Genomic DNA, 13,062 nt, shown 5'->3' with positions numbered 1-13,062 from the left:
GGTCCATTTTGCTTATTTATTGCTAGATATATGAGCTCTTTGCAGGTTTTCACTGTTAAAAACAGTACTCTGATTCACATCCTTGCCTACGTCTCTTACTTCCTTTGGTCAAATTCTTAGCTGCTAGGTCAGAATGGCATGTACATTTTCAAGGTTTTTGTTATGTGATCTTGACCTTTTGTTATGTGATCTTGGAACAATCTCATTTTATTTTAATTTGTATTCAGTTTACATACTAGTGACATGTAGTGGCTATTTTTATTAATTTGACTAGTTGGTTAATTATATCCTTTGTCCATTTTGTGGTAAGAGTTTGTGAGGATTGCATCGTGTTCTTTCCATATGTCTGGCTTATTTCTGTGTGTCATGGGGTTTTAAAAGACCTCAGTTACTTTAGTGTAATGGTTTATACAACACTTTTTTTTTTTTTTTAAGATTTTATTTATTTATTTGACAGAGAGAAATCACAAGTAGATGGAGAGGCAGGCAGAGAGAGAGAGAGGGAAGCAGGCTCTCTGCTGAGCAGAGAGCCCGATGCAGGACTCGATCCCAGGATCCTGAGATCATGACCTGAGCCGAAGGCAGCGGCTTAACCCACTGAGCCACCCAGGCGCCCTATACAACACTTTTAAAAAAGGGTTCATAATGGGGTGCCTGGGTGGTTCAGTGGGTTGAGCCTCTGCTTTCAGCTCAGGTCATGATCCCAGGGTCCTGGGATCGAGCCCCACATCGGGCTCTCTGCTAAGCGGGGAGCCTACTTCCCCCCCGCTCTCTGTCTCTGCCTGCTTCTCTGCCTACTTGTGATCTCTGTCTGTTAAATAAATAAATAAAATCTTCTTTTAAAAAGTAGGGGAGGCTCATATGATAGTTTCCTCCTAAGTTAGTAGTGTTTTTTATACTTGCGCTTTTGTGATGATCCCTTTGGTTTAAATGAGTATGTTGTTCAGCCTCAGAACTATTAGTATTAGGATCATTTGTTCTGTTCTTTGACCTTTACAAGACAGTGTTCTTGACTATCATTCTTTCATGGTAAGTTCTTAGCATATGTTCCCTATTCACACATTCTTCGGATTTGTTATTATTTACACCCTCTTAGACTTTTTTCTTTTTCTTTTCTAAAACTAATAGTTATATATATATATAAATATATATATATATAACAATACATATCTATAATATATATTACATATTATATATTAATTATTACATATTAATATATATTATATACATTATATATAATGTATATATATAACAATACATATCTGGTATTTGGCTTTTTCCTTTTAAGTAGTTTTAAGAGTGATTTGGAACTCAAGATCGTAGTGAAAGAATGCAGCGTGGTCTCTGAGCTCCACCCAGCTTTTGCCTGTGAAGTTGACTCTGCCACTAGCATCCTTGCTGATGAGGAACCACATTTTTTTTTTTAAGATTTTATTTATTTATTTGACAGACAAGAGATCACAAGCAGGCAGAGAGGCAGGCAGAGAGAGAGGGAAGCAGGCTCCTCACTGAGCAGAGAGTCCAATGCAAGGCTCAATCCCAGGACCCCGGGATCATGACCTGAGCTGAAGGCAGAGGCTTTAACCCACTGAGTCACCCAGGCAGCCCCTGAGACTCCTTTTGTGAGGTGTTTCACTCACAGACTATCTATAGAGTTATTCTTCACCTCTGTAATTAGAAAATATGTTGGCTCATTTATTGGTACTAAGAGCAGGCTAGTCATGGCTCATCTAAGAATTTTTTATTGGATTTTGTATTATATGTGTATGTATGTACTTTTCTATTTTTCTTTCTTCAACACCCAAGATTAAAAACCTGCCATGACTTCTCGTACAGAAATCTTACCTGAGCTTTTACATGAATATGTGAGAGTTGTATGTGTGTCAAATCTGTGTAGAATTGGCAAGTGACCTTTTGTCTTTCTTCAAAAGCACTTGACCTGCAGCAGTGTGGCCTCACCAATGAAGGAGCAAAGGCTTTACTAAAGGCCCTCGAAACCAACAGAACTCTGGTCGTTCTGGATATAAGAAAAAATCCACTCGTTGGTATGTCACTCCTTTTTTAATTGATGAACAAATAACAAAACAGAAAGATTGTGTTCGTGTATTGACAGTTTTTAAAACTTAATGTGTTTGCTTTCCTAATGCTATACTTTCCTAATCTTGTACTTCCCATGTGTTTCAGCAGATAATTTACTAACTAACATGAGATATACGTGTAACTTGCTCTTGGCTGCCACTCTGAATAAGGCGAACCTAGATTATGAGCTAGCTTCCACCAGGAGAATTATTGCCTCTGCATTGCTGCAAAGAGCATTTCATTCATTTCTCAGGGTAGCAAGTAATTTTTGAATCCTTTCTGTGTTCCAGACACAGGCTTTAGGCACTAGGAATGTGGCAGTGAACAGGGTCAACCAAAGTCTTACCCTCTTGGAGCTTATGTTCTAGTGGAGGAATTCAAGTAGAAATGAGTAGGCAGATAAAGTAGTGTGATTTTAGATGGCGGGAAGTACCAAAACAGCCAAAGGTAAAGACCCCGAAGTGGGCAGTAGGGCTGTATTCCATATGATGAGGGACAGCTTCACTGGAGAAATGACTTTTGAGGGGAAAGCTGAATGAAGAGAGTGGCTGGCCATTGGGAGACCTGCAGGCAATGCGTACATGGGCACGGAGGTGACAGGGTGGGTGGAGAATTTAAGGAAAACATGGAGGCCACCATGGTCAGAACTCTGAGTGAGAGAGGGCAAGTTATGCAGGGAGGTCGCAGAGCTGGCCAGGGGTGTGCTCTTACAAGGTCTTGAAGGCCAGAGTAAGGACATGGATTATTCTAAATGAGTGGAGTGTTTTGAGCTGGAAAAGGCTTGATTGTGTTTCAATAAGATGACTCTGGTGTAGGGAATAGACCTGGGGGTGGGGGAGAGTTAAAGAAGGAAAATGGGGAGACCGGTCAGGAGACTATGACTCCCCTCAGGAGTCCAGATACGGGCTGTTTATGGTTTGCCTTAGGGTAGCAGGTTGGGGCTGGTGAAGCAGTTCAGTTCGGTTGTGTTTTAGGGGATAGCTAATAAGACAGATCGGGTGTGGGGTATGAAGGAAATAGTAATAAAGAAGCAAGTGCAGGATGATAACGGGTGCAACTGGTTGGTACCACTCACTGAGAAAGGGGGTCTGATGAGAGGAGCAGTTTGAGAGAATATCACGACTTTGGTTTGGCAGACTAGATGCCCTTTAGGTACCTAAGCATCTGGACATTGCCCAGACTTCCGCTTTCTATCCAAAGTTATCCAAAGCCACATTAGACACAAAGTGTTTAGATTTCATCTTTGCTGCTGCCAAAAGAACAGTCATTGTGGGCAATATGGGAGGCGGTATACTTTCGTGTTCGGTTTCTGAGGAAGAAATTGGAATACTAAAAAGGGGGAAATACGTATATAACCACATAATGTGGGTTTTATATTTAGTCTTATGTGAAAAGCAGTAATTAGTTTGGTTTTTTGTAATTTGTTTCTGTAATTTGTTTGTTTTTAAATGGGAATAACCGCTCATTGGGAAGCAATTACTATAATTCCGATTTATTTTACTTTAGATCATTCTGTGATGAAAGCAGTTATCAAAAAAGTTCTCCAGAATGGAAGGAGTGCCAAGTCAGAGGTAACATGTTCTCTAGAAGAGTTTTTCTTTAATTGCATGTTTTTCTTTTATCCTCATAAAATAAAACTATCAAGGCGTTTTTCTGCCATCTTAAATCAATTAAGTCAAATCAAATGGCTTTTCTGTTTTGAAAACATTGTGTGATTCTTTAATTTGAGGTCCCAGAAATGCAGATTGCAAACCTTTTGTTAACTCAAAATAGCTTAATTTCCAATTGAGATCAAACCCTTATAAATAACCTGTAACTGAAATAAGTGTTTTTTTTTTTTTTTTTAAAGATTTCATTTATTTATTTGTAAGAGACAGAGGGAGAGAGAGCAAGCGAGCACAGGCAGACAAAGAGGCAGGCAGAGGCAGAGGAAGAAGCAGGCTCCCCGCCGAGCAAGGAGCCCGATGTGGGACTCGATCCCAGGACCCTGGGATCATGACCCGAGCCAAAGGCAGCTGCTTAACCAACTGAGCCACCCAGGCGTCCCTGAAATAAGTGTTTTTTATTTCTCTTCCAGTACCAGTGGATAACTTCTCCGTCAGTGAAGGAACCATTCAAAACTGCTAGACAGAAAAAGAGAACTATAATTCTGGGAAATGGTCGGAAGGGGAAAGCTACTATTAGAATCGGTAACTCTTCCTCTCCTGGCATTTTAACGCGGCTAGAACTTGAGCCCTATATGTGTTCCGATGGCTAAAATTAGAATCTCTTCCCATTATGTGATACTGAGGGTAACAACCAGGATTAACCATACTGCATATAGGAAAGACTATAAATGTTCAGATACAGATTATGAGAATTTATGGAATTAGAAACAATTTTTAAAATGATGCTAATATTTCCATTTTTTTAATTAACCAGCGATGTGTTCTTAAAAAGTTCATTATTTTGAATATATTTCTTGGTTAAGATTTTAGTTTTCTCTTCCTGTGGTCTATTAGCATAGACAATGTAGGTACACAGGTGACAGGGTGGATGGAATATTGATGTGATTTCACAGAGCTCAAATAAAATTTGCCATTTTCCTTCTTTCACTTCATTTTAAATTGAATTAAAATTCTGTATGATTTCATAGTTAATACTTATTTATGTATTCACAAGGTTTCATTGAGTTGAGTCTATTTTTTATTAATGAAAGATTTGGGGTGCCTGGCTGGCTCAGTCGGTAGAGCACATGACTCTCAATCTTGGGGTCATGGGGGGGAGCCCACTTCAAATAAATAAATAAATAAATAGTGGAAAATTCAAAATAACCTAAATATTATATAATTTTTTAATAGTATTGTAAACATCTCCATAAATACGACTTCTTTTCTTTTTTAACTATTAAAAGGTATGTTTTTTATTCTCCATTAATCTCCTTGTTTGGTCAATAAAATACTAAGTAGGAGTTATTAAATCAAAAGAAAGCTTAACAATTCTTCTACCAATTTTTATTTTAAAACATTTTAGTAGTCAAATAGTATATGCAAGAAGCTGAGATTTGTGATGTCACAGTAATTAGATATTATTATTAAAAGTTTGCATAATGTGTAAAACATTCTTGAAAGTGTCTAAACTGGTATTTTGATATAATATTATTGTTTTTTAAAGATTTTATTTATTTATTGGAGAAAAGGAGACACAGAAATAGTGAGAGTGGACAGGAGGAGGGAGGAGAGGGCGAAGCATGCTACTTGCTGAGCAGGGAGCCTGATGTAGGACTCGATCCCAGGACTCCAGGATCATGACCTGAGCTAAAGGCAGTTGCCCAACCAACTGAGTCACCCAGGTGCCCTTGATATAATATTAGAAATAGAATTATATATAGGTAAAAAATATATATGTTATATTGGGATTTCTGTAATTTTAGTATCTGGTGGTATATAATAGGACTTCATGGAATGAGAATAAAAAATTCAAAGTCCTTTTTTTTTTTCCTTAGCATGATTAAACAAAGTGGAACTGTAACTGAAGTTTACAGGCTCACTGAGCTATTTAAGAGTAATTTTATTTCTTGGGCTTTTTTTTTGTATTTGCCTCAGTTATATGGAGACATAGAGGTAAGCCACAGCAATGTCTGGCTATGTAGTTAGATCCAGGTGAGTATAGGGTTAAATGTGTGAGTTGTGTCACATTCACATTGTAATCATGTGTGCAGAAAGAAGATAGGAACTTTAATGGGAACTGTATCTCCTAACAAGATACATGCAAATTATTTTGGATTTAATTACAAATGATATTTGCATTAGTTTCGGAAAGTCAGGGGAGAAGTGTATACATACAAACCACAAATATACAAACATTTTTCCTTGAGAGTAATTAAGTTAAAAACAAAAAATAGCGCAAAGTGAATGGAACTTTTATATATTTTAAGAGGTATATAAATTCATCCAGAGAAATCATACAAGGTCATGTGATTATCAATAAGCTATACTCTATGAAATATTTACCCTCTGTTGCTACATATACTTTACTTCTCATGCTACCCTAATGCTGCCAAAGTAGTATAGTAAAATAGATTTGAGGAATAATATAATGAACCTAGGTTACTTATTTTGAGTAACAGAAAAAATATTTAAATGTCAATTTTAATATATGGTTTATTCTAAATAAAATATTGGCATGTAGTTCTAGTTGTTGCTACTAACCATTTCATATAAGGATGCTTGACTTTTTAATACTGAAATTGGACCAAATCTCCATATTTTGCTCTTTTATCCATTGGGTCTTATTTCTTTTTCATTTTCTATATGAAATCAAATGAGCATTGAAGGTGACAGACTGACAGAGGGTAGCATTGACTTACCTGCCACTTAACAGCTTTCAGTCCTAATTACTTTGATTGTTTTCACATAGGAAAACTAAACTTAAGTTGAAATTTTGGTCCAATTCAGATTCTCTTTGGCAGGAATCAGGGATGTATCAGTGTTTCTCTATCTTTGAGATTCAGAAATACCAAAAATATTCTGAGATTCAATAAAATGAATGTTTCTGCATGATACATAAGGTGTATCATGCATGTTTAATTCTTTGGGATGTATTTTTTATTTACTTTTGCATGATATGCACATCTCATATATTTTAGTTAAAATGATAACTTGTTACTCTATGAGAACTTGTATTTGTAAACATTGCTAGTCTATGTAAAAGGATTTTTACAGAACGATCCTATTGTTAATGGCCTCACATTATTGGCAGGTGCCTGTTCTATAAAGTGTGAACATATGATGATTGCTGCATCACCATTTAGTGCATCTTGATTTTGTCCTTTAATGCTTTTGCAAACAGGATTGGCCACGAAGAAACCTGTAAGCAATGGAAGAAAACACTCCCTTGGTAAAGAGTGTTACGCTCCTGAACCTCTACCTCCCGGCGTGTCTGGTTTCCTGCCGTGGCGCACAGCAGAACGTGCAAAAAGGAACAGGTACAGTATATATCTTCCTAACTTAAGTTACTCAGAAATTTTCGTCTTGGAGCTTCTTCTTCTTCTTTTTTTTTTTTTTTAAGATTTTATTTATTTATTTGACAGATAGAGATCACAAGTAGGCAGAGAGGCAGGCAGAGAGAGAGGGGGAAGCAGGCTCCCCGCCGAGCAGAGAGCCCAATGCGGGGCTCGATTCCAGGACCCTGAGATCATGACCCAAGCTGAAGGCAGAGGCTTAACCCACTGAGCCACCCAGGCGCCCCCATTTTGGAGCTTCTATTATGTGGGTGGTCTCTAGTGGTTTCTCTAGAGGAAAAAATGATAACTCACCTGTGGCTTCTGCCTAATGAGTCCTTGAAGGAAGAAAAACAAAACAAAACAAAATAAAAACCATTATAATTGGGAGTTGCAAGCTATTTCTTGTGTCACAACAAATGTAACCCTGTGGGAGTCAAGAAGAGATAAACTTCTCCCCACTGGTACAGGTGAGTAAAGGTTTCATTAAAGGTGGGTATAATTGGGCAGGACCCTACAGTGCAAGAGGAGGAAGTTGGATATGTAAGGAATGGGGGAAAAGAGACATTTCCAGCCTGGGGAATAGTTTAATGCAGAATGGGTGAGGAGGAGGGATTAGACTTAATCTAACTCAGTCAACTGGCTTAAATCATTTTAGTGAATCAGATTTAGTAAATTAGATTTAACTACTTTTAGCTGATTACTTACCCAGAGGATAACAGTGCCTAGCAATTTTTATCCTAGAAGTATAAAAGTCTCTTTAAATGGTCAAACTATAATTTTAGGCCTGCTGAGTGAATTAATTTGCTATAGATTATTTTTAAATAATTTACGGGGTAGTTTTCAAGAAATTGGGGATTAACAATTGCTCAAGAAAACAAAGACTTGGGGCGCCTGGGTGGCTCAGTCATTAAGTGCCTACCTTCCTCTCGGGTCATGATCCCAGGGTCCTGGGATCAGAGTCCCACATGAGGCACCCTGCTTGGCAGGAAGCCTGCTTCTCCCTCTCCCTCTGCTTGTGTTCCCTCTCTCGCTGCGTCTCTCTCTTTGTCAAATAAATAAATAAATAAAATCTTTAAAAAGAAAAAAGGAAACAAAGACTTTATTTTATTTTATTTTTAATTTTTATTTTTTATAAACATATAATGTATTTTTATCCCCAGGGGTACAGGTCCGTGAATCGCCAGGTTTACACACTTCACAGCACTCACCATAGCACATACCCTCCCCAATGTCCATAACCCCACCCCCCTTCTCCCAACCCCCTTCCCCCCAGCAACCCTCAGTTTGTTTTGTGAGATTAAGAGTCACTTATGGTTTGTCTCCCTCCCAATCCCATCTTGTTTCATTTATTCTCCTACCCCCTTAACCCCCCATGTTGCATCTCCACTTCCTTATATCAGGGAGATCATATGATATTGTCTTTCTCCGATTGACTTATTTTGCTAAGCATGATACCCTCTAGTTCCATCCACGTCGTCGCAAACGGCAAGATTTCATTTCTTTTGATGGCTGCATAGTATTCCATTGTGTATATATACCACATCTTCTTGATCCATTCATCTGTTGATGGACATCTAGGTTCTTTCCATAGTTTGGCTATTGCAGACATTGCTGCTATAAACATTCGGGTGCACGTGCCCCTTCGGATCACTACGTTTGTATACAAAGACTTGATTTTAAATAAGACTTGAGGTAGGTACTTTCTAAAATAATTGATGCTCACATTATATTGATAAATGTACTCTCCATTGCAAATGGTGTTATTAATTATTATTGCATAAACTCTAGTTCCCAGGCTCCAGTCTTTACACTTCAGTTTTATGACTTTGTGATTTCATATCATCTTTTTATGATACTTACTAAACTCAAGACCATTCTGATCACAAGGAGTTGTCCATTGGAGAATGATTATTAGTCAAAGAAGTTAGATTGGAAGTCTAAACCAGCCTGAACGTAGAAAGTGAGGACATCCCTCAGCAGTTCGGGGAGTTATGACAAGCCAATCTGCTAAATCCTGTTCAGTTTTCTCCATAGCAGAGCCTCCCGGCTCCTTACTTTGAGCTTATTTTTTTATACAAAATTCATATATACTACTAATAGTATTATTGTACATAATTCTAGCAAATTTTATTAACTGGCATTAACTGATGATGTTCATGTTTAACTTACTTTGTTGATATCTCTTTAGGGGTTTTCCATTAATCAAAACTCGTGATGTATATAATCATCTGCAGGTATGTAGTTCTCATATTTACCATATATAGATTAAGTGAGAACGGTGGGAGGTCATTCTCTTCGTGTTTTAGACTAAACAGAGCCTTGCAGGGAACATTCCCTCTCTGAAATAAATCCACTTGAAACTTGTCAGGTTGCTCTCCCAATGACACCATGTAGTTCTGTGACTGTGACACACACTGGGCATCTTGTGGTTCCATCTGTAAACAGGGAAGCCATTTCTCCAGCCCACAGGTCACCTGTTAACCCAGTGAAAGGAATTTGACCGCTATTCCTGACCTAACACATGGAGTTGTCATTTTCAAGAATGTTCTTATGTTTTTGAGAAATGTTATTTGAGGGCTACATGTGCAAGTTCCAGATTTGAAAGGCAAAATAAAGAAGCCAGAGTCTCTCGTCTCTCAGAGCACTTCCTCTCTCACCAAGATCATACACATTCCCTCTCCTGCTGCCTCATGGTCTTAGAACCAGCCATTCCTGTCAGAGTGTCAGGTTCTCCTTCCCCCTTGTGCTGGGAGACTGCAGAGTTGCTCTTAGTAGAGTAACACTGCTGGATGGGGAGACGAGCCCCCCCCAGGTGTGAGCCCTGCCCCCTGCATGTCCAGAAGAAAGGGTGTACACCTCTTTCTACCATTGGAACTTTCCTGTACTTTGGGATTTGTTGCCTGTGGTTAAAATGGCACCCCAGTGACTTGTCTTCTGTGCAGTTAGGCAATCCCAGCGCTCCTCTTTTTGCTCTGTAGACTTTATGGGGTCGTGATCAAGTCAGTTTTCAAGTGTTTGGAAACAACATACTAAACTGCATTCCAGTGGCAGTGAAACCTGAGAGTTGTGTTACTGTTACAGTAGTTCTGGTTTACGGTGGCTGAAGGAGGATACGGTGAGATTTTTGATGGGTCCATTTTAGTCGTGTATGTGTAAGTGATTTACTTTTAAAAAAATTTTTTTCACTAGATAACATTAACTTTCTAATCATTCTTCTAATTCTTACCACTCCCCTCCTGATGGATTTTTCCTCCAAAAACTACATTTCTTCCAGACTTTTTGTACAGTGGAGAGTAAATGTCTCATCTTCAGTGTAAAGTTGGTCTGAATAAAATGTGCACCCTGGCTCCTCACTTGGCTTACGTGAAAGAAAATTAAAAATAATATGGATGACTCCAAATATTAACCTTAACAGAATTCCATACATTGACAGCAAAAATAAGTCACTGTCATTTTACTTTGTCATTGCTTGTTTTAGACTAAGTAGTAGAAGACATTTATAGATAATGACATGATACCTTAGATCAGTTTTATTAAATGTCCTATAATATTTGGTATCTGATTTTTGTTATCTCTTCTACAACCTTGCCTTCTTTCTCTAAGCAATCAGGTTTTCCTGTGACTGTGACAGTAGAGAGTCCTTCCTCCTCAGAAATTGAAGAGGTCGACGATTCATCCGAAAGTGTTCAAGAGCAGCCTGAGAAAACCAGTTTAAAACAAGAAGCATTAGAGGTACAAAGTTACCACTTTAAAAATCCAGAGATAATTTTTTAAACCGTAGTGGTTATTGGGCAGGCGGAAGCCTGATCAGGACACCGGAAGAGCTTGTACACGGCTTCTGTCATTCCCTCCTTGGCTTAGACCAATGTGGAAGATAGACATTTGAATTCAGAGAAAAAATCAAAAAAGGAATTTTTCCCTTCCTAACTGACTGAGCCACCCAGGCGCCCCTTTTACTATTTGTTTTTTTAAAAAAGAAAGCCAGATTTTTATTTTCCTAATAAAAATTAAGGACAGTAACATAGGGAAATTCTAAGCTAAGTACCTGGAAAATTATAAAATGTTAGAGGGGGACAAATCTGGAATTGATGTCAAATTATGCCTTTTATCGTCTAAACGAGCATCTACAATTTGTAGCCCTTAAAGTGTTTTGTTACTAAGTTGCATGGTAGAGACAAGACCCCAGACCATCTAATTTGCAGTCATGGTCATTTTAGATGTGTTCATTTCCCGCACCAAGACACTAGGGAGATTGTACTTCTAAAAGCAGCAGTAGGCACTGGGGAAGCCCCAAGGAGGTCAGGAACTGTAACCAGGGATTACCTGATTCAGATGTGCTGAGGACCCTCGCGGCTCTTCTCCATTTTGATAAGATATTAAAGTGCTGGTATCAAAATTTTTAACAACAATCAAGAGAAGGGATTTTTCAACATTTTTTACAAAGACAGAAGACGAGTGGGAGGGTGGGAAGCTGTGAACAGAGGAACACCACAACCTAGAATTGCACAGGGACTGGCTTCCGCTGAGGGGAATCTGATCCCCCTGGCAGGAATAGCTCCATCCTCAGGTGCGCAGGGAGGAGACAGTGGAATTCGTGAAAATGTGACTGAAATACGGAGAGCGGGTGTGGGAGGTTTGTATTTGGGAGAGTTGACACCCATCCCCACCCTCATTCTCCTGAAATGAGATAATTTTACTTTGGAAAAAACTGGGGAGTTAGATGTAAGTGATGAATCCCTAAATTCTACTGAAACCACTGTGACACTATATGGTAACTAACTAGAATTTAAATAAAAATTTGAGGAAAAAAACTGAGGAGAACTAGGGCACCCAGTGCAGTTGTACACCCTAGAAAAGAGTATTTGGGAGGTTCCTTATTATAACTGACTACCCACCTCTTCGCAGTCAACCATGAGCTTCCGGGGAGCTTTCTGCTCTCGTTCCTAAGTAGAAAATAACCGGTTCGTCTGAGAGTTGAGTAAAGCATGCAACATGAGGGGGTGGGAAGTAGGGGGTTGGAAGAAAAGGAGTAAAAGCACATACCTGGTAGGACCAGGGACTGTTTGCTGTTAGCATCTCAACAGAAAACAGAACAAAATGTAAATATCAGCTTTGACAACATAAAAGATAGGTTTGGAAGGTAAACAAGAGGTGGAAAGAAGGGAAAAAGGCATGAATGTCCAATTCCCAAAGTGGGGCTTGGGGAGAGTTTATGGTCAATTAGCAATATAGATTTTTTTTTAAGATTTTATTTCTTTCTTTGTCTCGGAGAGAGTATATAAGCAGGGGGAGTGGTGAGCAGAGGGAGAAGAAGAAACAGGCTGCCCACTGAGTAGGGAGGCCTCCGATGCAGGGCCAAAGGCAGACACTTAACTGACTGAGCCACCCAGGTGCCCCAACAATACAGATTTTTAAGGATATCGCTGCAAGTTCAAGAGTTCATGACCAGTGGAAAAACTAATGGGGACGTGACTTCAGTGTGAGAAATGGACTTAGGAAAAGAGTGTAAATGAATTAATATCTTATTTAGTAAAGTAGGAAGTTAATAATCTCTAAAACTTAATTATGACATGGTCATGTAGGTTTGTTACTTGGAAATAGAGAAGAATTGAAAATAAGAATGGCTAAAGGCTCATTAAGAAAGGAAATCCAGGGGCGCCTGGGTGGTTCAGCAGGTTAAGCCTCTGCCTTCAGCTCTGGTCATGGTCTCAGGGTCCTGGGATCGAGCCCCACATCGGGCTCTCTGCTCAGCAGGGAGCCTGCTTCCTCCTCTCTCTTTGTCTGCCTCTCTGCCTATTTGTGATCGCTCTGTCAAATAAATAAATAAATAAATGAAATCTTTTTTAAAAAAAGGGAAATCCAGGGATGGGGCACCTGGGTGGCTCAGTTGTTAAGCACCTGCTTTCAGCTTGGGTCATGATCCCAGGGTCCTGGGATGGAGCCTCACATCAGGCTCCCTGCTCAGTGGGAAGCCTGCTTTTCCCTCTCCCCCTCCCCCT

General features: G+C 39.1%; 1 protein-coding gene across 3 annotated transcripts in view; it reads left to right on the top strand.

Annotated features, from left to right (window-relative positions):
- CEP78 (centrosomal protein 78) overlaps positions 1–13,062 on the top strand; it is a 33,899-nt gene that overhangs the window by 8,863 nt on the left and 11,974 nt on the right. For all 3 annotated transcript variants that reach the window (XM_032308210.1, XM_032308209.1, XM_032308208.1), the window contains 6 exons: positions 1,932–2,045; positions 3,586–3,650; positions 4,157–4,268; positions 6,910–7,045; positions 9,252–9,297; positions 10,667–10,795. In XM_032308210.1, the coding sequence (XP_032164101.1) occupies positions 1,932–2,045; positions 3,586–3,650; positions 4,157–4,268; positions 6,910–7,045; positions 9,252–9,297; positions 10,667–10,795 (602 nt within the window). The remainder of the gene's footprint in view (positions 1–1,931; positions 2,046–3,585; positions 3,651–4,156; positions 4,269–6,909; positions 7,046–9,251; positions 9,298–10,666; positions 10,796–13,062) is intronic.

This window comes from Mustela erminea, chromosome 12 (genome assembly GCF_009829155.1).
Source record: "Mustela erminea isolate mMusErm1 chromosome 12, mMusErm1.Pri, whole genome shotgun sequence".
In the NCBI taxonomy this organism is placed as follows: domain Eukaryota; kingdom Metazoa; phylum Chordata; class Mammalia; order Carnivora; family Mustelidae; genus Mustela; species Mustela erminea.
This window is presented reverse-complemented; position numbering and strand designations above follow the sequence as displayed.